Genomic DNA, 26,607 nt, shown 5'->3' on the forward strand with positions numbered 1-26,607 from the left:
ATGACTCTGTGACTCTGCGGTCCCATGGGGACTTCCACCATTAGAAGGGCCCTGGGCATGGTTTGATGTTTCAGTGTGAGATCCCACATTTTCACTTTGCTCTGGTCTCAGAAATCCTTGTTTTAGCAAGTCCTGCAGTGGTCCTGGTGCTTGCTCCATTTTGACAGCACTAGGTAAAGTCGTGGTCTCTTCTGAAGCCCCTGTTTAAATTTAAGTGTTAACCAGGAGTGTGAACATTGGCCACGGCACCACCCACACCTAGAACTTTGCTTCATTATCATCAGTTCAGCTAACCAGTTGGTTGGCAGGGACCCTAAGCAGGGATCAGGTATGGGCATGTGTATGGCAAAAAGGCCATTCCCAGTCTCCCATCCCATAGGCTAGCTGCCTGAATCAGGGTTTGAAGAGGAAAGAATTTCCCTCATTTTGTTCTACCATTTTAGCAAAACAGAGGGAAGTCACTAGGATAACACTCTGTATGGCCCAGCTCTTGGCTCTGAAGGGTGGCCTGTCCCTGGACAGCATCAGTGACCCCGGCACATTCACTGATGCTGTGTCCTGAAGGTGGCTGGTCCCCAGGGATGCCACTGAAGCCCCTTGGTAGGAACATCTCCTAATTTGGATTTGTTCTTCTGGAGGAATAACAGTGTATGGCCCAGAGCTTAAATTTAGTGGCTGAAGGGAAAAGAGAACCAAATAAATCCAGTGCCCTTGCAGGAAGGCCCTTGAACTTGATTGCACAGCATCCACATGTCTCTTGCCAAGTGGCCCATAAATTCAGTTGCATTTTATATTCCCTCCAATAGTCTGTTTGAATGACTTCTTTTTTAGTTAAGTGAATATTAACTTTCGTGACAAATTATTCTATGATCCTCTTGTTCTGTAAATTAAGGTAAGCATACTTGGCTTGATGTTTGTAGTTTTTATAAGTAAATGTATGTTTGGAGTTAAATAATGAGCTAGGAGAACCAGGGCTGAACTAAAGTCTGTGGTCTGAGCAATAACAACCAAGGGTCTGGGGCCTGAGAGCTTTATTCGCTGGGGCCAGAGTTGAGGCTATATTTTGCAGACAGCAGAGGTCTACTTGATAGGCCAGGGCCCCCCAGAGTGGTTGGGGAGTGGATGCCTTCCTCGGTTGCCCCTAGCAACCACCTCCACAGCCTGCCACTAACACAGCAGCCTCCTCCTGTGGCTTCACACCTCTGATCCTCACTGTCTCCAAATCACCTTGCGTGCCATTGCCGGACAAATCTCCCCAAAGCAATGGTCTGAGATGCCGCTCCTCCAGGCCACTGGACTCATGAACCCAGTCGATGAGCCTGGGGCACAGACCCTCCTTCTTCTGCCGGGTGGACCTGTTCTCATCCCCAGAGAGTTCCTTCCAGGCTCTGCCTCCTCCGTGCTTTCCAGTGTCTGCCCAAGCCAGTAGGCCCAGAAAGCCCTACTTTCATTTAACAGAGTGAGATACTTGATCTTCATGAGTCTCTTCAAATGCCTTTCTTTCAACAGTTGTCTCTGACCACTTCAAAGTGACCCCCTCTTCCTGTGAACCCTTCAGCACTGACTGTCTATATTCCTCTTAGGCACCCACCTCTGTCACCCTGAATTTTTTACTTAGATTTGTGGCTTAGTGTACCACCCAGCCCCCATTCAGGTTCTGAGCAATTTGAAGACACTGACAGTGTTGTAGAAGGAGCCAGAGAGGGAGAGAATTCATGCTAGTTGGCATGTTTTAGGCATTCTCCATACTTACCTAACCCTTACAAGAGGTGGGCATTATTATCTCCGTTTAGCTGACGAGGAAACTGATATTCAACGAGGTTTTCACTTACTCTTTGTTATGTCAGTTAGAGCCATAACCTAATAGGAGGAATAGAGTCAGTGGTTATTTGACTCCAAAACCGATGAATGGTTAGGAGTGTGCCTTCTGGATTCATCTGCCTGAGTCCACAACCTTTATAACCTTGGGCAAATGACTTAATCTCTCTGGGCCTCATCTGTAAGATAAGACAAAAAACAGTAGGACCTACCCCACAGGTGTTTTGAAGATTACATAGCATTCTCAGTGATAGGCTGATATGCTGTCATTGCTCAACATCCATTAGGGAAAATGACTGTCCCGACGACTCCTGTAACTGCCTTGACATCGGTGACCCACAAGTACAGTGCCGCAACTGTACTGCCTGTGAAGCCCCTAGCAGGGTGTCCTCCGTGCAGTGGTGCTCATCAGATGCCTGCTCCTTGGGCATGTGACAGACACTTAGGTGGTTGGCAGTATGTGTTTCCAGAAAAATCCATCTGATGTCTTTGAGCTATCCCTGGAAGACACCCATGCACACCAGTCACATCTGCTTTAACCCCACATTGATGCAAACTGTTCAACCCCATCCCCTGTCTTTCCAGTTTGCTCTGAAAATGAATCTGAAGCCGACGCTGACCAGCAGATGGACAACTTGTATCTGAAAGCCTTGGAGGGTTTCATTGCCGTGGTGACCCAAGATGGTGACATGATCTTTCTGTCGGAGAACATCAGCAAGTTCATGGGACTCACACAGGTGACACCCTCCTCGGGCTCCTTCAGAAAGGGAAAATGTTTCCATTTGGGGGTAGAAATTAGTGGAAGATTCTGATCACCTCCCTCCTGACCTTTCCCTGTATGCACCCACCCTCCTCCTCTCTGATCTCAAGCCTCAAACCTTAGAAATAACGTAGAGCCCCTGGCACTGGGCTAGCATTGCCAGTGGCCATCCTGGCGGACAGCTCTGCCAGCTGGATTGCAGGCCCACCCTTGTCAGCCAAGTCTGTCATGACCTCTGTTACACCTGTGTGTCTATGGATCTGCCGAGTGGAATATGAGAAGGTCTGACTCAGCCTCCTCCCTCTCTCCAAACCTGAAAGGGGACTCAGCCTCCTCTTGGAGACTTCTTTAGTGTCAGGAATAATGATCCCAGCCTTGTTTTTTGAAACAGGTAGAGTTAACAGGACACAGTATCTTTGACTTCACTCATCCCTGTGACCATGAGGAGATCCGTGAGAACTTGAGCCTCAAAAATGGTAAGGTGTTCTTCGGTGTGTTTTTTTTCTTCTTAACACCACGTGGGGAAGGGACCTGCCTCCCCTTTGTGTACTAATGTAGGATGGATAGATCATGGCCATCATGATCCAGAAAAAACAGACACCCATAGAAAATCCAGCAGGACTTTGGAGATGAGATCAAGGGCCCTGGAAGGACCTCGTACTCAGAATTATCTTTTGCTGGCTCTTGTGGTGCCTGAGATCACACTCCTAGGGCATTCCTGTGGGTTAGGACACCATCTCCAGGAGGTTTCATCACCTGAGTGTCCAGCATCTTTTCCGAATGACACCATCCTAACCAATAAGCTTGTCTGTGCCAAAATGTTCATGGGTACTGTTGCAGCTGTCCGTGTGGTGGTTGTGTAACAGACTGCCCAAGCATAGTGGGTTAAACAGTCCTTTTATTGTCTCTCATGATTCGGTGGGTTCTATGGGTGGTTCTTATGCTCCATGTGATGTCGGGGGCTTACCCACACCTCTGGGACCTTGTGGCGTAGCTAGAGGCTGGAGCTCTCTCTCACTCCATAAGGTATCGGAGCCTCTTCCTCTCCACATGGTCTCTCCAGGGTAGCCAGACTTCTTATACTTATATTCTTAGCTCCCTTGTGGGGAGCTCAGGACTCCCCAAAAGTGCAAAAGTAGAAGCTGCCAGGCCCTCTGAAGGCTTAGTCCTGGAACTGGTACAGCGCCACTCTTGGGTTACAGTGAGTTACAGACCTGGCCCGTTCACTGTGGGAGGGGCTGTACCAGGCCCTGAATGCTGTGAGACGTGGCTCACTGGGGCCACCTTTAGAGACTAGCTACCACCGGAGCCAAGGAAGGAGTCTGGTCCCCGGGTGATAAAAAATGGAACAGGCGGCTTTGATGGAGAAAGTCTGAAAGGTGGTGTGCACCGCACTCTACCTGCGGGGGCTCCAGCAGGTGCCAGTGGATGGAAGGGCCCATACAAGCAGAAAGCACTTTTCAGGGACAGTCGGAGCTGGCTGCTTCATCTCTTGTAACTGGGGACAGTCGCACAAAAGCTCTAATGAGCATATTGTCAAGTGGACTGAAGCTTTAAGAAAAAGGGAACTCAATGGCTTTCAAGGTCCCTTCTGAACCTGAGAGTCAGTCTCTGCCCTGCACAGATTGTACCGAGTCTAACATCCCTTTCTACAGCTCTCACCTGTCACTGACATGGAGCGTGTACTATCCAACCTGAATGACAGAGGCAAGGTGGCCGTATGAAGCCTACAAGGTTCTGCTCTTGTTGTCACACATGCTGAAAAAACATACATTTCATTAGCCTACTTCTAGCCTTGTTACCACCTGAGCCTGCAGAATGCAGGATTCCCGCCTCCTCCCCCGAGCCCCACCACCCCCTCCTCCTGCAGCCCCTCTGCTCTCCCTCCTGAAGGCCACCTGGCTCTGGTCAGGCGCAGGCTGGGGAGCTCTCAGGGCTGCTCACTGTCTTCTCTGTGTTGCTGAGAAAGTCTTGTTTAGTTCTGTGAGAAAAAGGCTGCCAGGCCTTCTGAATCCCTTCCTAAAACAGGCACTGGAAGCCTGAGAAAACCCCAAAGTCTCTTATTTCTTCTCTACCCTGGAAACCCTTGGGTTCTTGGTCTCAGTTCAACCGCTGACCTTGCCTCAGTCTGATCATACAACTTGAACCAAGTCCCTTCATCACTCTGTTCCTGGGAATCTTTCTCTTCAAAGTGACAGTGTTGGGCCAGGCAAAGTCCAGGACCTTTCGCTCTCCAGGGCTGTGACTCAGCATGACGCTACTCTGTTGATCTGCGTAGAATGTTGGGTCTCTCGGTCCCTGTGTTGAGGACTTGGGATCAAAATCAGTGAATCAGCAAAGGCTTTGAAGGTGCCGACCTGAGTGGACTCGTGATCTATAAGCAAAGGGTTAGTGTGAGCACCCAGAGGCAGATAAGGCTGTGAGGCTGCTTGTGGAAAGCTTTGAAGGCCGGCAATTGAGCCTTGAACTTCATCCTGTAGACAGAGGGGGCTGTTGGAAGTTTTTGAGCAGAGATGGGGTAATCTGATTGGAGCTGTGTGGAGAGAGATTAACCAAATGACAGGATGGGGAAAATCCCGATGTTAACACGTTAGGAGGCCACAACCATAACCCATGCCACAGCCACAGATGGGTCCCTCCCGCCCACTGCTGCACAGCACCTGAGCTGGGCCTGGTGGTGCGTCTGGACCCCAAGAGACAAGAACGTCTCATGACGTGCAAACGCCACCTATGGAAGCTAGAATTGTGCAAGACATCATTGAGTATGGGAGAGATGATTCTGTGATTGTGATGGGGAGGAATACCCTCTCATAAGAAAAAGAAAAAAATTCACTATCTGGCCTGTTACTTAGTGGGCTCTCTTTTGATGTTTATGACAGATTAAAAAGTGCCACAATTCATTTGACACAGTGATTTGGGGCTGTGTCACTCAAGTCACTGACCCCTGGGGGTTTCAGTCCTGAGGCTATGCCCAGAGAGAGGGTGTGACTATTAGAAACAAGGCTCTGGGTTGTTCTGAGATGCTGGGTAGCAGGGCAGGAGTGTACCTTGGAAGGTCCCGAATGGCAGAATTTAGACATGGACAGGGGGACACCTCGGGGGTTTACTGCATTCATCACTTTTTTTTTTTTTTCCAGTGGGAGAAGTTCTGAGTGGGCAGGTTATTTGGAGACCATAAGGAAGGAAGCAATCTTGTTTGTCTTGGTGATTTATTTAATTCTGGCCGAGAAGGGATATGATCCATACTGAGTTAATCCTCAAGGTGAACTTGCTCACTACAGGAGACTTGGACCAGCAGTGTTCCATGAGCCTTGACCTGTGTCACTTTGGGAAGGGAGCGCATGGTGTGGGATCCTGAACACAGCCACTGTGGGTTAACAGTAGGGCACTGGAGGGACAGGAATGGGGGAAAGACAGGAGCATCTAAGGGAAATTTCCCACCTGAGAGGCTAATCCCCTTGGAGCGATTGCGATCTTGCTTGGATGGTCCTTTTGGAATTCCTTCTATGGGCCCACCCAGGGGAGAGGTTTGCTGAGATCTTGCTTGGATGGTCCTTTTGGAATTCCTTCTATGGGGCCCACCCAGGGGAGAGGTTTGCTGAGATCATGGCCGATGGTCACTCATCACCTGACCACTCTGCAGTGTGAGGTGCAGCGGGAAATAAAACAGTGGAATAGCCCCGACCCTTCAGGAGCTCACCCTGCAGGGGAGACAGGCTGGAGATGAGGGAGCCTTGATCCACAGCCAGACAGCACAGAGCACTCAGGGCAGTTCCTCAGATCACACACAGACACACACACAGACCACACACACGGACACACACACACACACAGCCCTGAAAAACTTCCCCGCTTCTGACTACAAACAGAACTAACTTCAGCTGGCTCCACTACCCTTCTCCATCCAGGCTCTGGTTTTGGGAAGAAAAGCAAAGACATGTCCACAGAGCGGGACTTCTTCATGAGGATGAAGTGCACGGTCACCAACAGAGGCCGCACAGTCAACCTCAAGTCAGCCACCTGGAAGGTAGGGCGTCAGGCCTGGGTCTGGAGTCCCGGGGTGCCCCCCCCCGCCCCTCCCCCGGCCCCATGTCTGACCCTCCGCGGCTGGTCTCCAGGTCTTGCACTGCACGGGCCAGGTGAAGGTCTACAACAACTGCCCCCCTCACAGCAGTCTCTGCGGCTGCAAGGAGCCGCTGCTGTCCTGCCTCATCATCATGTGTGAGCCGATCCAGCACCCATCCCACATGGACATCCCACTGGACAGCAAGACCTTCCTGAGCCGCCACAGTATGGACATGAAGTTCACCTACTGCGACGACAGGTGGGGCCTGGCGGGGAGTGTGTGTGCGCATGCGCGTGTGGTTGTGCCTGTGGTCAGGGGCAGGTCTGCGGCAGACACGTTGTATTGTTGGGGGCAGGTCACAGTTTCATCCCACCAGTGCTGCCAAGGGTCATACTGGACCCCGTTGTCACCCCAGAGCTGTTCTAGATCTCCAAGCCTCTCTCCACTCCGCTCGCCGGGAAAAGAGGGTCTAGAGGTCTCCATCAGCACACCCAGGGCCAAGGCCCGCTGGGAGCCTGGAAGCTGCCCTGCAGGCACGTGACTCCTGTGTGTTCTCTTCCATTAGTGAGCTCTTTCCTCAGCCTCCTCTGCTCCTCCTATGCCACCTCCATTCCAGCCAATGTCCATCCCCGGTTGGAAGGCTTTTTGATGATGGGAACTAAGCCAGACTCCAATCCCTGAAGCCAGGCCCAGTTGGAAAATTGTCTTACCGGAGAGTGTAGTGGTTAAGAACCTTAATGCAGTGAGATGGCCTAAGTTCCAGTCCAATAGGAAGTGTTCAGTGTTAGCTGTGATCCCCACCCTAAATTATTTCTTTATTAAAGTAGTTGAAAGAGTACCCAAGGCCATATATATAATCCATGTCATTCTAGTTTTACCTCGAGGTGAGGATCGAAACAGGAAGGGAAAAGGTTTGAGTTGTCATGGGAGGGGCAGGAAGAACAGCTTTGACTCCTCCCCACTGCCTGGCCTCTGCCCTCCCCTCTGTGCCCAGACATTGGAAGCATGGGTGGATCAGGAGGTGGAAGAAGCAAGGATGCCATGGGCAATGGCTGCCATCAGGGAGGGAGGGACAGGCCAGGGGCTGGGCTGGGCCAGGCAGGCCCGGCTCAAGGAGATGCCACTGCTGCCCGCCATCTAGTGCATGATGGGATGTGCCCTTGGGAATCTCCCCACCTGACTCCAGCTTTCAGCAGTGTCCATAGTCACCACGTTTGTCCAGAGTCATAGTTCTTGGGGAAACTCTTTGCTGCTCCAGCCATTCCACTCTCACCTTCTAGCTTTCTCCAGAAACCCTGAGATCGCAGCTTCCCCTTCTCTAAAATCCACACTTACCCCACCTGTATCGCAGAATCACTGTAAGATGAGTGATGGCCATGGAAGTGCTTTGAAAAGCACAAACCCCCTAACTGATGAGAGGCTTTTTGTTCCTGCTGGCATCTTGCTCCCTGTCCTTGTCCTCCCCTGAAGCTTGTCTCCCTGTTAAACTCAAGGGGCCGAAACCACTTCTGGAGATATGTAGAGGCTGGGGGCCTGGAAGGAGAGCCTACCAGCAGGAAGCCACAGAACCCAGGAGGGAGCTCCTGTTCAGCAACCCCCAGGCCCACCCACCTTTCTCTCCTCTGCTGGGTGTCCCAGGGGTGCAGGTTTCTTCATGGATGGGGCTCTGCTTTCCAAGCTCTGCTGAGTCTGTCTCCCCTGATTCTGGACTCACCTGGTGTTTGCTGCTACCACTCCTTAGAACTGGACTCCAGGGCAGATTTAAGAACTCTGGTGAAAATGCCCTTGAGTCATTCCTGTCCCCTTCTGACCACCATAGTGCTGGATTCAAGGCTGTTGCATGTAATGGGTGGTTCGAGATGTAGAAAGAAGTGCTCTAACCTCATAGGGAGAAAATATCCCATATGAAGACTATGTCCTGGCACTTTGTCACAGCCAGCAGTTATTATGGTTATTCATGTTGTCATTATTGTGATATGAGGATAATTACAGAGAAAGACTATTGCAAAGGCAGGCACCCAAGAAATCCATGCTGTGTGAGGTTATTTATCAGATTCAGTCTTTGTATTCAAAGGACCATTCTGGGCAGAAGATACAGTTTTGTAATGTGCACAGCCCTAATGTGACCCCAGAAGCACTGGGAAAACCCTACTGTCCTAGAAAATAACTTCTCATCCCTAGATAACAGGAAAGAAGAAATTTTTAAGTGTTAAGACTTTGCTCCTTGTTAAAGTGAAGGGAAAATTCCTCTGGAAAGAGTAATTTGAAGTTATTCCTCACTCTTTACCATGTTTTGAATGAATTTTCAGATCATTTCCTGAAAGCATCTAATCCTTTGGATGAAAGGAAGAAGGGGAAATAACATGAGGAATTGGGGGGCTAAGAGTGTGGAAGACCCTCCTCCCAGAAAGGAGAGGGACCCTGCACTGACTTCTTAGTTTGCTTCAGGTCTGGTAGACAGAGTTGATCCTGACTTGAAGGAACCTGTGATTTAGGGCTTTGTGACTCAGAGTGTGGAGGGGGATATTACTTGTAAGGTTTGCTGGATATAGTGCACTTTCAGCAAAATCTTGTCTTTCAAAAACCTAATTACATGGCCCAAACTCTGAATTCAATGGTGCTGGAGAGATGGATGCAGAGCCGTTTAAAGACACAGAAGGCTGTGCCACACAGAAGTTGTGTTTAACGGATTAGGAGATTAGTTCACAAGGGCACAGACATGGCTTAGACAGTTTATAAAGTGACTGTTTTAAGTCCTTAACACCTATGTGTTACTTCTCAATTGCTTTGATAAGGACTAGGATTTTTTCGTTTGGGTAGCTTATCTTGTTTTTACTTTTTGTATTGGGATGGGGAAAGGTATACACACATTCATGTTTGCTATCTCACAGGTATGCACACACGTGCGCGCGCACACACAGACACAGACAGACAGACACACACACACACACACACACACACACACACTACTCTTCCAAGATCAGTGCTTCAAAATCCAGCACATAACGTATCATAGTAGGGGGACCAATTCATTTTAATCAGGGAATTCACTAGGTTTAATGACATCTGGCACACATGAGGGGCTGTGATTTCCCACAAAGGGATTCTTTTTCCATTGGGAAAGTTAGAAAGAATCTGGTGAAAATGTAAGGCAATTAGAACCCACAGAATCACTTCTGAGGTTGTTTGGTACTTTTTCTTAGTTGTATTGAGACCACAGACATAATCAAACAAATGAAAAAAAGAGGATCATGGAGAAAAAGAGAAGGGAGAAGACAGGAAGCAGGGAGGTGAGAAGTAAAATAGAAAAAAGAGTAATCTTACTTAACTCTCAGGTTTCCAAAATCAGTTGAACCAGAAGCAACTTGTCCTGAAAGATCTAAAATTGAATAAAGGAATGCAGATGGTTCAAAATGCATTCATCCTGCTCCTCTTAATAGAGAGTCAAGACCATACTCAAGTCCTGTATTATCTGAAACAGCAAATATTGTTAGAAGAGAATTCTATAACAGTTTATGTCAGTCACATTTATTTGTATATACAATCAATTGCTCTCAATGGAAGCAGTAAAACTGAGCAGAAAGTTTAAAGAAGAATATCCTGATTATCAGTGTAATGAATTTGTCTCCATTCACAATTCATATAGTTTCCTAAAATGAGCAGCCAATTAATGAAGTGTTATTTATTGAACATCTACCATGTATCTAACTCAGTGCCATAGACTGATTCTATCAAAGAAGGAAAGAGATGATTCTTGATCTCCAAGGGTCTGGAGTTGGAGACATGAGCAACTTAATGAACCATTCACCCAAAAGGAAGACAAAAGTTGTTCCCAAGTAATTTAACTTCAAGATGGGGTCGTTCTTAAATTCACATGGAGGCGCCATCTAGTGGAAAAAGAAAATAACAGAAAGAAGCCAAGTCATCAGGGAGAGCAGGGCAAATCTGTAATACACAAAATCCAGCTGTGACTTTGTGTGTTTTATGAGTCTTTTTGTATCTTAGAAATAAATTATAAAAGAAAATTATGTGCATAAGAGAAGTATGAGTGGGGGGGAGTTATCATAACAGTAAAATTTTCAGATTAACAAAGAGGGTCATGTAATTTTTAAAAATAAAGAATCTGAAGGCAACCCCTTTTTGTCACTGAATCAGGGCAACATAGGATGTAATAATATCATAAGTTACAGTTTAGTGAATGCAGATGCCTACATTTCAAATTCTGTGGGTCAGATTTATGATTAACTCTTTTTCTACGATGAAGTTGGGAATGGTAATGATAAAAGTAAGGGATAGTTGAGAATCTTTAGGAGACTGTCAGTAAAATTATAGAGAACCATGAGATGCAAAACACACATAAAAACACCTGAAAAGTGATAGTATTAATGCCCAAGAAGAAAATAGACTGACTTTGGGCAAATTAATAGTAAAAGATTATATACTTTAATTGCATACTGAAATACATTTAACAAATTATTTTACTTCTTTTTTTTTAGAGGATAGGTAGCATCTTTAAATGCAAAGTGATCTTTTAGCTTAATATGTTACATATTTTTAGTTTCATATTAGCCTTTCTCTACCGATCTTATGTAGCAGAGTATATATAATGTGTTTTTTAAGTCCCGGAGTTTAGAAGACACTTGAAATGTTCTTGTGCATCTGCGTCTCTTCCAAACAATGTTCTGAAATCAGTCCTAAGAAAGACTGAGCGTGTTTATGAGAAATGCTTGTATATCATCCTGTCTAATCTGTTCAAAATATTCCTTGGAAGAAGCAGTTCTTTGGAATTGATTTCAAGTGTGATAGACCTCACAATTCAAAAGTTATTCATCTGCATGATTTGCCTCTCTCTTGCTACAATCCAAGGCAACTTTCCCCTTCCTGCTTGTGGGTTTCAAGGTAATGTAAGGCGGTTTCGGCATTTGGTGGCACTTAGAGTCGGTCCAGGGTTGAACCAGGCTACCCCCCTATGCACACTATGTATATATTCACCCCACCAGTAACACATAACACTGACAGGATGCAAATTAATTATCTATTAACTGCAGAGCCAGCTGGATATTCACTTAACCATGTCCTATTGGAGGGAAGCACAAGGCAAAAGTGTTGTTTAAAGCAAAGAAGATCTGGATTGAAATACATTAAAACAAACGCCATTGAAATCTGTGGTGGTGAATAGTCTGGTTATTATTAAGGAAATGCAGTTTCAAAGCTAAAAAAAAAAAAAGCACATACAGAAACCAAAATGAGGTGAGCCCAGTGTTACTTTGGAGAGGCCATGGCCAGAGGAGGGAAGGAAAGAAAGCAGGCCTGAATAGAAGGATGGTTTTATTAGCAAAGGCATTCTTTCAAAAACAAATAGGTGGTTATGAAGTACTTAAAACTTTCATCCTCTCAAATAGTTTAAATACTCTTCTAACCATCTTGTTTACATGATTAATTTACTGAGCAAATTCTGTGCCCGTGTACGGAATGAGTAACAACTGCAGCCAGACCTTGTTTGACTCCAGGTGCAGCGTGTGAAGCAGGGAGCGAAGCAGGGAGCTCGCTGCCCCGTTCGTTACTCGTGGGCGGCCGAGCCGGCTCAGGCCCGCACTGACTCTCTTCTGCCTACAAGGCCACACGGCCCTGACCCTGCTGCCGCGGGAGAGTCCATGTCTTCCTAGCACTCAGCCGCGGCTGGTCCACGTGGAAAGGGCCTCGCAGCGTGAAGGGTAGAGAGCAATGAATGACCAGTAACTGTCATTTTATGCTGTGAGGCAAACCCGACTCTGAAATCCAGAGAGCCTAGCCTTCTGACCCACATATTAACTTGGGGCGACACTAACTTCAGGTTTTAACTGCCTTTCTTTCCCTCTCCATTTTCTAGTTTCTTTTTTTCTCTCTTCCTCCTGCCTTTCCTGTGGCTGCCTGTCAATGTCTGTGTCCCTCTCCTGGCCTCATCCTCAATCCGGTTCTATTCCTACTTTATTATTAAAAAGGAACCTCTGTGCTTTTTTACTTCTGAAGTCTGGTGAATTAAGCCCCTTTACATGTCCCTCTTCTCTGCAAACAGAACAGCCATACTGAATTGACTTTTGAAATTTATGGGGTGACCCCAAAATGACTTTCTCCCCCCCTCCAGAGAGTCAGGGACCTTTAATTAGAGAGAAAAAAAAAAATAGTTCCCCTGCCTCTGGTGAAGAGAGCAGATGAAATGTTATCACAGCCCAGCTCTGGAGACTTCCCTGGGACAGAGGGAAATGAGCAGGGAGGGCCCTTGTGTGCCGCGGAGGCCGACCCTATAAACAAACCGGGTTCGTTAGCCTCCCCGCTGGCGTCGGTGTGCCTGCCGAAGGAGGGCAACGACCATTAGCTTTGAGTTGGGGTTTCCTGGTTTTGTGAAGTTCAACCACTCGAATGTTCTTCAATTGTGTTTGGGGTATGTGTATTTCCCAGTTTTTATAGTCGTCTGTTTAAAGGCATGAAGAAGGAGACGTTAAATATTTATTTTAGTTGACAAGATAAATGAAGGCTGCTACTGGGAAGAGAGCTGGCAATCCTGAAGCTAAGCCCTTGTTTGTCCACTTCCAAAACATGCCATTGTGTCCTCTGAATGGATAGTATACTAATTAGATCAGAAAATATTTTATTTGGGGTTGATTATAATAAACATTTACTTTGAGAGTTTTAAAGATTCTAATCTTGAAAGAAAGTGTAGTCTCTTTATGGAGGAGAATCAGACTTTCCCAGAACAGCCTCATTTTTGAGGGTCTCTAGGAAATCTACAACTAGTGCACGCACGGAAGTAGTTTCTGTGGCAAACTGGTGAGCCTGTAAACAGCCAACCCACTGTCAGCACAGCCTACTGGTGCGATTCTGACTCCCAGGCTACGCCTAAAAGACATGGAACCCATCAGAAAAGCTACTTGGGTGGAAGAAAGGAAGCACCAGCTCTGTTCAACCATCTCCTCGTTCTCCCTGAATCTCCACTCCGGCTAACGTGCCATTGGCAGTCCCAGGGTTGAGCCACTGAGGAACATGTCTGTTGGTGATGAAATCAAAGATCTCTCTGCTCAGGGCCAAGTGAGGGGACAGGTCCTCCCCATCTGAAACCAGTTGGCTGGTGCAAGTGAACTGCTGAAATCTCACCAGAGAAATCTCTGCTGGCCTAAATCAGCTGAGACCTAAGCATCTCAGCTCTGGTCTGTTGCCCATTGTTTGACAAAGCCTTTCACCCCCAGGTCTCACTTAGGCAGAGAGTTTGCCTCTTCTCTGCCCAGTTCAACACCAGACACACCTTAGGGAATGGAGGAAGGATGGACTGAATACCATGAGGGCTGCGCTGAAGGCTGTGTGTGTGCACCGTCGTGCACTAAGATAGGTGATTGTGTTCTAGGAAGAAAAATGGATTGTTAGTGCTTGGGATCCTTAATAGTGCTGAGTTAGACAGGGCTCTGACTGTACCTTAGGCCCCCAAAGAAAATCAGTCCGTTGGTCAGCTACTCTGGCATTTACTGAGCACTCGTCGCGGAGGCCAAAGGAGAATGTGGTTCCTGAATTCAGGGTTGGCAGCCTAGGATGTGGAAAGAAGAATACATAATTCCTTGTGACACTGTGTTCGCTGATTAGGCTTAAGACGGGGGACTTGGAGACAGCTCGGTGAACAAGATGCAGTCTTGAACTGGCCCTGTCATCATCAGGGCTCAGAGAAAGAAGGCCCTGAGGCTCTGCAGCAAGCCTAGCTTTGCCAGCAATGGAAACTGGGAGGAAAGGGATATACCAGGGCAGGAGATATGGCATGCTGCCGATCAGCTGCAAATTAAACTGCTTGGAAGGTGGAGATAAGACTCTGGGGGAACTTAGAAGTTAGGCAGAGTTTATTTCCTCTGGATGTGGCTGGTGATAGGTAAGCTGGAGATGCTTATTATAGAGAGGAGTGACAGAACAGAAATAATATTCTAGGATGATTTAGTCTGACCTATACAAAACCCACATGGAGAGGGGGAGAGGAGTAGAGACAGGAGACCAAGGAGTTACAGCTTCTGCTTTCATCTCCAGCGTGGACAGGTGACCGGGCCAGGCCCCAGAAGCCATGTGTTCCAAAACAGAGCTTGTAATGATGAGGAGATAGCATCGCTTCTAGCTCGTGATAGGCTAAGTAAACAAGACAGCAAGCCCATTAGAAAAAACGTAAGAGAACAAAGATTATGAGAAATATGTTTAGGTATGACGTGGGGAAGCAGCTTATCTGGTGGTTCTTGGGTAGGGCTTTGTTTATTTTAATGATTCCTGTGCGGAGCAGAGGGTTCTTAGAAGGGTACCTGATTCTTCATGATTCTCCACGTCTGCCTTTTCTCTGCCCTCTTCCCATCAAAAGCAGACACTGTACAGCGCCCAGCCAAGCCCTGTCATTTCAGAGCTGCCTATTTATCAGAGTGTTAATGAAGGGGCACGTTTCTAGAGCTATGATTTCGTATTTGTTCCTCTCGGCACCTTATGCCCTCCCCCCTTTCCTTGAGGTGGGGAGGGACAAATTGGAGAACCCATAATGGCACACCTGATGTCTAAGAGGTATCAGGTCACCAGGCAGGACCTGAGGGGTGAAGACTTGAGCACAGACCAGCCTCTGCTGCCCGGGTTCCTCTTGCCCTGTGGTTAACACACATGGAAAGGCCACCTCTGGGCTTTTCTAACTCAGGATCACGTAATTTTCACTTTTCATTTATAATGACTTCTACTAGAATAAGCTTGAATAATCAGGAGGTTCCCATTTTTATTCTTGCTCTGTGCCCAGACACTTGTGTAGACATCAAGTAAATTGTCTGCTGTCTCTGCATCTCTGCTTACTTGTCTACAAAAACTAGGAGTTAGGGGGCTGATGAGAGCCCCTTCCAGTGGTCACTGGAGAATATGCATGTGTGCTTGTCTGGGGGTGAGAGTTAGGGAACCCTTAGATAGGTGTTTTTCCTTCCTCTCCAAACACAATTCAGGAAAGGCAGGAAGAGTGAGCTTCAGTAGACCCATAGTTGCAAGTTGATCACCATACTTTTGTTTGTTTGGATGAATGGTATGACCAGGAAGTTTGGAATGTGTTTCCTTGAATGTGTGCATTTGACTTACATTCTGGATATAGGTCCTTGCACCCCGTTCATATTCATATGATCTCCCCACCTTGCTTTTTTTTTTTTTCAATTTAGAATCACAGAACTGGTTGGTTACCACCCTCAAGAGCTGCTTGGCCGCTCAGCCTATGAGTTCTACCATGCACTGGACTCAGAGAACATGACCAAAAGCCACCAGAACTGTAAGTTCCAGGAGTACCCCCATACATCTGTGGAATCTGGCCTTGAGTGAAATGTGACTGGTGAGAAGGAAGAAAATCCAATCACTTTCGTCACAGGGCCCACCGTCTTGTGCGGCATACAAGACTCATGTCCTCAGGAAAGCTAGAAAACCAGAATTGCCACCAGCCTATATGGCATGTTGATGCAAATAGGATAAGGGGACACACCAACACCGCAAGGCATATAGCCTAGAGAATGGAGGGTGGGCTGAATCTCATTCCCCCCTTACCACCTCCACTGGGCACATTTCTGCAGTTAACAGATTGCAGAAACGTATGGAACAGCCCCATAGAGCGTGGTCAACTTGGGTAATATGCTTTAGATGCAAGTACACCATTCAGAGAAGAAGAGGGCTGGGACAGTTCGGGAAAAGAGAGGACAGGGCACTTGAGTTGAGCCTTGAAGGATGGGGACATTGGGCTAAGCAGAGGTGGGGCTTGTACAGTGCCAGCTTACTGGATTAGTCGAGATGGGCCATGGTTTTAAGAGCGTGCTTGCTGAATCAAGAGAACTCAGTTGGATGAGAATGTCCAGGCAACCCAATAATGGCATGTGGAAATTGTGCCTTGTAGCTTACAAAAAAAAAACCTGAATTATGAAAGGATTCTAGAGCAGGGTTGTCCAAAAGAACTTTTTGGAGTGGAAATGTTCTTCCTCTGCAGAGTCATGGGTGACCTTTGCTGTATTTGAAATATGTGTAATGCAACTGAAGAACTGAATTTTTAAATTATAGTTTTAATCAACTTTAAGTAGCCACACTTGGCTTATGGATACCATATTAGACAGAGCCGTTCTACTGCATTTCAGTTGACTTTAATCCCAATGAAGTCTTCTCATTTGCAAATGATCCAAGACAATTTTCTTGAATCCATACAGCCCATCAACATGCAAGACTATGGGTTTATAACCCTGTACTTGGCCTGTGCTGTGCTGTGCTTAGTCGCTCAGTCATGTCAACTCTTTGTGACGCTATGGACTGTAGCCTGCCAGGCTCCTCTGTCCATGGGGATTCTCCAAGAAAGAATACTGGAGTGGGTTGCCATACCCTCCTCACTTGGCCTACTAGGGGAAATAGAAATTTATAGGATTGATCCCTACCCTAAAGGATCTCATATCTGAGGGAGAAGGAGGGCTATGTGTTCTCTGGGAGCCAGCTGGCCGGTACCTTCAGCCTCAGTATCTAGCGTAGTGTTTGGTACTGTATAGGCACTAAGTGAATGATAAACTCAAGGACAAAAACTATATTCTGGAAAGAATGCTTCAAAAAAGTGCCCCCAGTGCAGATGGAGGTGCTGAGAGGATTACAGAAGGACTTAAAATGGGTTAGTCTGAGAAGATTCCCAATGGTCCTGCTGGTCTTGGACTCCAGGGATTAGAGTGGCTTGAAGCAGCAATGAAGAAAATGGAAATACAGCTATTTCCCCATTGTTCCTAAATCCATCCATCTATCCCAAGGTTAGGACAGCTGAGGTTCAGAGCAGCTAACAGATCAGCAGCCCATAAACTGTACAGAAGCACAGTTACTCTTCTCTCAAGCAGTAAGATCTTCTCTAATTGGTTTCTGTGCTTCATCCTCATGGCTTTAGGGTTCAATCTGACAGTGCAGCAGGGCCCCTAATGATATCTCAAAGATGTTTCTCACTGTGGTCTCTGGCAAAAAAAAAAAAAAAGTCCAAAATCCAGATTCCACATTCAGGGACACAGGGATGGGGGTGGGAGGTGGATGTGTCATGGACGTGACCCAGCCCTAACCTGCCCCAGCTTTGAAACTGTGGGATGTGGCACCAGCCTCCTCTCTGGGATTCCCCATGCTTTTCTGATCCATAGCAGTTCCAGCTCCCTAAGTCGTCCTGATACTGGGACTGGGATTCCCACTGATTCCCCAGTGCCTGGCTTTCTGGTTCCCTCCTTTAGATGTAAAACTGGGGAAAAGCCTAACCTTCCTTCTCAGCCAAGGGTGCATCATCAAAGTAGGGACACTAGCAAATGTTTCTGAGAGTTCTTACAGGACAGCATTGGACTGAATCTTCTGGGGTTGGAAGGGGGAGGAAGCTACTGTCCAAAAGAACAAAAACGATGACTTCTCAGTAGGCCTATGAAAGGGTTTTTTACCTTCTCTTAGAAAATCTTTGATCCTTAAAAAAGATCTGGGGTAAAATATTGTCATACTAATTTAGTTTTCTGCTGAATCCAAGGGCAATATGGTACTTTTTATTGACTTTGTGTTTTTAAGCAATAGGCACACTTAAAGATAATTCACAGACCAAATATAAATCACAGGTTCCCTTCTTTCCCTGATGGAGCCAAGCAAAGCAGCTCTGAGTTTGGAGGCCTCTACCCAGTCAGCCTGAACCCACAAAAGGAAATCTGCATGGGTTGCCTGGAAATGGGGTTAATGCCAGCTAAACAGAAGAAACTATTTCTGTCTCTCTTTCCCCCTTCTTTTTTTAATACTCTTTATTTTATATTGGCGTATAGCCAATTAATAATGTTGTGATAGTTTCAGGTGGACAGCAAAGAGACTCAGCCATACATATACATGTATCCATTCTCCCCACAAACTCCCCTCCCATCCAGGCTGCCACATAACTGAGTAGAGTTCCATGTGCCAGACAGTTCTTTTCCTTTCTTTCAATCTTTCCATCTCTCTCAATCGGTTTCTCTGTGTTTGTCCGACTCTCTCTCTGTCTCTTTCTCTCTCTCTCTCTCTCTCTCTCTCTCATTGAGTTATGCAGAAAGTTGCACCACAGACCCATGCTCATACTATGGAATAGTTGGGGGCCCAGGCTTGAGGCTGGTCCAGGGTTACACACCAGCATCCCGAATTTAGGCATGTATGTGTATCTTAGCCTGTGAAGGTTTACCATTGAAATTGCTGGGGAAGTTCAGGCCTCAAACCAGATTTAGATAATTGAAAGCCATCATTTGCAAATGGATTAGTAGTTTATACATTTGTTACCCTTGGAGGGTAAGGGTTTGGGGGAGGGGGGCTGGTTTTTCTTTGTTGTGTGAGGACAGTATGTGCTCTTAGGAAAACTAGATTAAGGCCATAAAAAGCCTATCTACCAAGTAGCAGGCCCCTCACCCAGGCTGGCATTAACGAGCAGATGATTAGAAAGCTGGTGTAATTACGTGCTACTGACAGAGCAGGCCCTCGCCTGCAGTCGCTAGAAATGCAGTTAAAAACCTTCGCTCACTGCACTGTTTAATCAAAAAGAATAAGAGCCCTGAATCTTGTCTGCATTAAGAACAAGTTAATAAGTTAATAAATAAGTTCACTCCAGGCACTTGAAATTGTGCAAGAATCATGTCGCTAGAGCAGGGGAGCCTCAGTGGGGCAGATCAAGGGAGATGAGGGGAGACAGAGTTATTTCTTTGGCCAAGGGGTCCCTGATGATTTAGGACAGCAGCAACCACCAATTCAGTCTTCCCACTGAAGTGCCGCCCAGGGGAATGTAGGAGGAGGGCACCATGCTGCGGGCCACAAGGCTGTCTCATAGCCCAGACTATTGTCCTGCGTGATGTAAAGCAGGTCACAGTCCCTCTGGCCTTAGTTTCCTCATGTTAAAAAAAAAAAAAAAAATGATATCTGTCTTCCCTACAGCACAGGATTTTATTTAAAAGATTAGACAAGGCCGATATAACCACTTTGGAAAATAACTTGGCAGTATCTAAGAAAGGAAAGGTGTCCGTACCATAAGACCTGCCCACCGCACCCCTACGCTACACCTACACTGTATGTCCATACAAAGATTTGTACATTAATGTTTATAGCACCTTTATTCATCATAACCAAAAACTGAAAACAAACATCCACTGAAAGGTGAATGGATAAATAATGGTATCTCTGTGCAGTGGAACATTACTCAGCAATTAAAGGGGGCAAGCCAGAAACATCTACAACAACATGAGGGTTCTGGGAAACACGCTACGTAAAAAGAAGGCAGATGCAAAAGAGCACGTGCTCTTGTATGATTCCACTTCCATGCAAATGGAGAGAAGATGATTTCAATATATCGTTAACAGAAAACAGATCGGTGGTTGCCTGGGACTGGGGTGGAGCAATGGGGATTGACTGTTAAGAGCTATAAGAAATTCGGGAGGTTGGATAAAGGAAAGTTCTTTGATTGTAGTGACTGTTACAAGGGCCTGTACATTCATCAAAACGTGTATGCTTAAAATGGGTGCATTTTCTATTGGTGGTAATTGCACAAGTGGTAAAAAACCTGCCTGCGAATGCAGAAGACATAAGAGACTCAGGTTTGGTCCCTGGGTCATGTAGATCCCCTGGAGGAGGGCATGGCAACCCACTCCAGTATCCTTGTCTAGAGAACCCCATGGACAGAGGAGTCTGGCAGGCTATGGTCCATAGGGTCGCAAAGAATCAAACACAACTGAAGCAATTTAGCACACAAAGTTGATTTTTTTAAAAAGTACAAACCAAACCAAAAAAAACTCAGATTAGGGGTCTTCAGTTTGGACTACAGTCCTGTACTAGTTCCACTGAGGGGGCCTTTCAGCAAATCACTCAGTATTTCTAAGCCCCTCTGCCCCACAGTTACTAACATGTAGCACGCCAGGCCTCCCTGTCTATCACCAACTCCTGGAGTCCACCCAAACCCATGTCCATTGAATCAGTGATGCCATCCAACCATCTCATCCTCTGTCGTCCCCTTCTCCTCCTGCCCTCAATCTTTCCCAGCATCAGGGTCTTTTCCAATGAGTCGGCTCTTCGCATCAGGTGGGCAAAGTAATGGAGTTTCAGCCTCAACATTAGTCCTTCCAATGAACACCCACAACTGTTCTCCTTTAGGATGGACTGGTTGGATCTCCTTGCAGTCCAAGGGACTCTCAAGAGTCTTCTCCAACACCACAGTTCAAAAGCATCAATTCTTCGGTGCTCAGCATTCTTTATAGTTCAACCCTCACATCCATACATGACCACTGGAAAAACCATAGCCTTGACTAGACGGACCTTTGTTGGCAAAGTAATGTCTCTGCTTTTGAATATGCTATCTAGGTTGGTCATAACTTCCCTTCCAAGGAGTAAGCGTCTTTTAATTTCATGGCTGCAGTCACCATCTGCAGTGATTTTGAAGCCCAGAAAAATAAAGTCAGCCACTATTTCCACTGTTTCCCCATCTATATGCTGTGAAGTGATGGGACTGGATGCCATGATCTTCGTTTTTTTTTTATTTTTTTTTTTTTTTTTAAACTTTACATAATTGTATTAGTTTTGCCAAATATCAAAATGAGTCTGCCACAGGTATACATGTGTTCCCCATCCTGAACCCTCCTCCCTCCTCCCTCCCCATACCATCCCTCTGGGTCGTCCCAGTGCACTAGCCCCAAGCATCCAGTATCGTGCGTCGAACCTGGACTGGCAACTTGTTTCTTACATGATATCTTACATGTTTCAATGTCATTCTCCCAAATCTTCCCACCCTCTCCCTCTCCCACAGAGTCCATAAGATGGTAACAATAACCTGGTGTACGAGACAGCAAAAGAGACACTGATGTATAGAACAGTCTTATGATCTTCGTTTTCTGAATGTTGAGCTTTAAGCCAACTTTTTCACTCTCCTCTTTCACTTTCATCAAGAGGCTCTTTAGTTCCTCTTCACTTTCTGCCATAAGGGTGGTGTCATCTGCATATCTGAGGTTATCGGTATTTCTCCCAGCAATCTTGATTCCAGCTTGTGCTTCCTCCAGCCCAGCGTTTCTCATTATGTACTCTGCATATAAATTAAATAAGCAGGGTGACAAGATACAGCCTTGACGTACTCCTTTTCCTATTTGGAACCAGTCTGTTGTTCCATGTCCAGTTCTGACTCTTGCTACCTGACCTGCATACAGGTTTCTCAACAGGCAGGTCAGGTGGTCTGGTATGCCCATCTCTTTCAGAATTTTCCACAGTTTATTGTGATCCACATAGTCTAAGGCTTTGGCATAGTCAATAAAGCAGAAACAGATTTTCTGGAACTCTCTTGCTTTTTCCATGATCCAGTGGATGTTGGCAGTTTCATCTCTGGTTCCTCTGCCTTTTCATTACTGTTAATTATTATCACTACCCCATTTTGCAGATTAAGAAACCAAAACCCAGATTTCCTAATCCTGCTGGCATGTCTCATCTTAGTTCTGTATGATTTGGGGGTTTCTGAGCTGGGATTCAAAAGAATGAATTCCCCAGGAATGAAAGTAAGTGGGCAATTCAGAAAACTATCAGAAATCCTAACATTAGCAAACTTTCATTTGAAGGGACTTGTTGATTCCTTTTTAATGGGAACAGTCAGAGCATTCTAGACTGGGGAAGAAAACCATCTTGGGATGCAGGGTCCATTCTCCAGTGTTTTTATAGAGAAAAGCAAATGTTAAATGAACATTTAGAAAATTCTGGGAGAGGAAAGAAGTCATATGCAGGTAGCCTAGCTGGGCAGCTGGGAGGCCAAGTGCAGAGGACTCACAGGCTTTGAAGAGGCTGTGTGTGGAGGTGGCTGGGGGCCCAGTGCTGCCTCAGCCCCCACTGGGAGCCTGGGAGGCTTGTTTATGCCTTTGCTCTGGGTCCCAAACCTTCTGTGGCCCTAAAGGTGGCGGGTCTGACCAATGACTTGAAACAATCAGGATATCTGTTTTGCTTTGTTTTGTTTTAAACTGCCTTTATTCACAAGCAGAGTGTTGATGGTGGGTCTGCTACCAGGGGCTGCCGAGAACAGGCATTCTCCACGCTGCCTGCAGGTTCCCCTCACCTGCAGTGTGGGGCAGAGAAGGCGCTCTTGCACCCTGGGTGCATGCATGGATTTGGCTGGTGCCCCGTGGAGCGGCTTCCTCTCGTTGACCTTGAGGGGAAAAAAGGGCAGGTGTGTTCTTGGTTTCTGCTCACAGCTGAGCCGGTGTGAGCTGACCTGTCAAGGGTTGGCCATGGCCACTCCCTCACAGCCAGCCTAGGGACATCAGCTAACCTCTCTGGACCACCTTCCCCATGTTTAACATGAAGTGTTGGGCAAGACGCTCTCAGCGCCCTTCCAGCTCATCCTTCCACATCTTTTCCCATACACTGCCCTCGCCTCCCTGACCTCAGGCCCCGTTTCTCCTCCCCTAGTGTGCACCAAGGGTCAGGTGGTGAGCGGCCAGTACCGGATGCTTGCCAAGCACGGGGGCTATGTGTGGCTGGAGACACAGGGGACGGTGATCTACAACCCTCGCAACCTGCAGCCCCAGTGCATCATGTGTGTGAACTACGTCCTGAGGTGAGCGTGCGAGGGCTGGGGGCCGCAAGGCTGGGGGTAGGGTGTTCCTGAGGCTGACAGTGCAGCCCAGGGACACCAGGCTCCTCAGAACCCGGGCACCACATCTTAGAGTCCTTGGCGGTGGGCATCCTGGGGACGATGGGACATTGGGATTTGCCTTTGACGGCGCTTTTCCTGCCCCTTGCCTCTCGTCTGTCATCTGTCATGCCTCCACCCTATGTGAGGGAGACAACTAGAACATAGATGAAGCCTAACCTGTTTTCTGAATGAGGATCAAGGGAAGAGAACTGCTCATACTTTTGGGGAGAAGAGGTAACACCCTAGCTATGTAGAACTTGAGAAGACAGCTGGAGAAAGGCAGTGCTGGGGTGAAACAAAGGCAGAAGCCTTCAGGTCTGTGCACACCACACAGTCCATGTACAACATAAAAGCAGCATCCAAGACAGATACATACTGTGAGGCGCTCTTGGCATCGCTAGGCTCCAGGACTCCAAACCACCACTGTGCAGTTCTTTACAAAATGCTAACACCCTGTCCATACCCATGGTTTTATCTGAGAGGCTCAGCTGTCAGGGTTGCAGTGTGTCTGGGAGAGCCAAAGGGTTCTGATGGAAAATGTGGAGGGTCTGAAGCTCCCTCTCATCTCAACAGTGAAATTGAGAAGAACGACGTGGTGTTCTCCATGGATCAGACAGAGTCACCGTTTAAGCCGCACCTGCTGACCATGAACAGCATCTTTGATAACAGTGGCAAGGTGGCTGTGTCTGAGAAGAGCAACTTCCTATTCACCAAGCTGAAGGAGGAGCCCGAGGAGCTGGCCCAGCTGGCACCTACCGCGGGAGATACCATCATTTCTCTGGATTTCGGTGGGTGCATCTTAGCTAGGCTGAGGCTATCAAACTCTCTTTGGGTGGGAGGATTTCCCTTAAGCAGAGCTGCCGTGTGCCTTCTCTGAGTCTTGCTAATCATCCATTAGTGTGGCCAGACCCTGTGCTGTGCACATACACTCACCATGGCTCAGGACTGCCGTATATCTGATCTCTCAAGGCACTGATCCGGGTGGGGTCTGGTCGATTCTGCATCATGGGCAGTAGGAGTCTGAGAGGAGAGGTCTCAGGGATCTGCTCTGCAGCCATGGGCGTATTTTTGCAGAGTGGGCAGATCTCCACCTTGAAAGACAGATTGTGTGTTGGGGCAAAAGGCTGCTATATTGAAATAATGTTGGGAAAAATCATCCCAGAAACTTGGATGGAGAAACAGATTTGGGCCCAGCAGTAAGTCCTTACATGCACGTCTTTAAACGTTTACCTGTCCCCTGGGGATGCGAGTCCTGGTGGCCCCAGCAGGGTTTCCAGCTCTTGACCCTTGCTGTGTACCTGCGAAGCCCCTTCCTCCCTATGTGGCAACTGACCACCATCACCCCAAGCCTTACTGTGGCCACTCAAGGAATAGCTACACCTCCCTGTACTTGCTCTGAACTGGCTTGGCCTTGCTAGACATGTTCTTGAGAAGCCACAGGGGAATTGTGACTGCAGAGAGTCACAGACGGCAAACCTGGGCCAAGGAGTCATGCAGCGTCCCAGTTTTGTGGCAATAACAAGGTAACTTGCCCAGTTCTCATAACCTTCTCCTCTGCATTCTAGATTACCCTTCAGGGAAGAGAGGCAACTGATACATTTAATCTCTGAAAGTTAGCGGCTCCAAGAGGGTGTTCCCATTAAACAGAGTCTGTACATTGAAGCAGAGCCTCGGTTGAAGGCCTCTTTAACCCAACTGAGCCTCAGTGCACCAGGGCCTAGCCCAGGTGCACTGCAGACCCTTTTAGGAACTCTTGTGCATCCTTCGGGCTTCCTCTGTCCTGGCAGTGAGCCCGGTGGTTGTGGGTGCTAACCAAGCCAGGCCCTGTCTCCACAGGGACCCCGAACTTTGAGGAGTCCTCAGCCTATGGCAAGGGCATCCTGCCCCCAGGCCAGCAGTGGACCGGAGAGGTGAAGAGCCACGGCACCCACAGTGAGGCCGGGAGCCTGCCCGCCTTCACTGTGCCCCAGGCGGCCGCCCTGGGGAACAGCACCCCCAGTGCCAGCAGCAGCAGCAGCTGCTCCACAGTGAGTCCCCCGCCTTGGGTTGAGGTCATGGAGAGGGTGAGCTCCTCTGGCTGCTGCCGGATGGCTGAGTGGACAGGCCAGGCCCCAATGCTGTGCTCCTCTTCCTCGGGTTTCCTGCAGACCCCAAGGGTGGCCATGAGACTTGCCTGCCACATATTAGATGCTTGCTGTTGGCACTCCACCCCCATCTACAGAATAAGGTCCTTGGAGACAGGGGCTAAGTCACTCAGAGCTGTGAGCCCTGAGCTCAGTCTCCATGCAGGACAGTAACCATCCTGCTGGGTGCAAAGAGCCTGACCAGCCATGCCTCTGTCTGGCTTGTTCTTCAAGACAGCCTCATTTTATGGTGAGGAGACTGAGCTTAGAGAGTTTCACATGGCTCATATGGAGTGGTCTCTCTACAAATCCTGTTCCATGGACTGGAGTTGACTCTGTGGGTTCAGAGATGTATTTCTCCTTCCACCTTGGACTTCTGGGGAAAGCAGTGCCACAGCCTTAACTTGGTCACCTTCCTTCCTGGCCCCTAGCCCAGTAGCCCTGGAGACTATTACACATCTCTAGATGACAATCTGAAGATTGAAGCAATCGAGAAGCTCTTTGCCATGGACACAGAGGCGAAGGACCAGTGTGGCACCCAGGTATGTAGCCATGGAGAAGATTGGGATGGTGCACCAGGCCCACCAGCTGCTGCCGGTGAAGGCTTACGTCCATGCTCTGCAGCCTCGGCCCTTTGTTGCAAAGACTAGTGGGAAAGCTTGGCCAACGCCATGGTCCCTTAACTGGGTGAGAGTGCAGGGAAATGGAGCCTGTGGTCACCTGCTCCTCCCACTTCTGCCCTCTGCTTTACCCGTGTCAAATCCAGCCCTTTTTACCTCTCCATATATTTATATCCTACTAACTTGGATATTTATTAGAGCTCAGAATGCCAAAACTACAACTGAACGTTTCTTTAACGAGCTCTGCATTTAAAAAGCATGTCCAGATGCATAAGACTTTTCTAGGCACAGGGAACAATTCCCTTTACAAACATTTTCATTTTAGGATTCTTTGAAATAACGTATGTTAAACACATTTTAAAATGACATCTGACAAATTTTTATTTACATATAACTTTTCAGAAACATATTACATAAGGCCAAACAGTCTTGTAAAACCTGTGTAAACAGGCTAGGGTGTGGGTGGATGGTAAGTATGTCACAAAACCCAAAGGAAATGTATTAATCCCTATTTGTCTTACTCTGGGTTATTCATCCAAATTTCTGCCTTGCCTCCTCAGTTTGTGTCT

At 47.4% G+C, this 26,607-nt stretch overlaps 1 protein-coding gene across 1 annotated transcript in view; it reads left to right on the forward strand.

The window, feature by feature from the left end:
* Window positions 1–26,607, forward strand: part of EPAS1 (endothelial PAS domain protein 1) — a 90,336-nt gene that overhangs the window by 58,621 nt on the left and 5,108 nt on the right. Inside the window, 9 exon segments of the mRNA NM_174725.2 lie at window positions 2,404–2,555; window positions 2,970–3,054; window positions 6,487–6,605; window positions 6,697–6,902; window positions 15,824–15,930; window positions 23,070–23,217; window positions 23,869–24,083; window positions 25,132–25,322; window positions 25,850–25,960. Of these exon segments, the coding sequence (NP_777150.1) occupies window positions 2,404–2,555; window positions 2,970–3,054; window positions 6,487–6,605; window positions 6,697–6,902; window positions 15,824–15,930; window positions 23,070–23,217; window positions 23,869–24,083; window positions 25,132–25,322; window positions 25,850–25,960 (1,334 nt within the window).

This window comes from Bos taurus, chromosome 11, assembly GCF_002263795.3.
Source record: "Bos taurus isolate L1 Dominette 01449 registration number 42190680 breed Hereford chromosome 11, ARS-UCD2.0, whole genome shotgun sequence".
NCBI lineage: Eukaryota > Metazoa > Chordata > Mammalia > Artiodactyla > Bovidae > Bos > Bos taurus.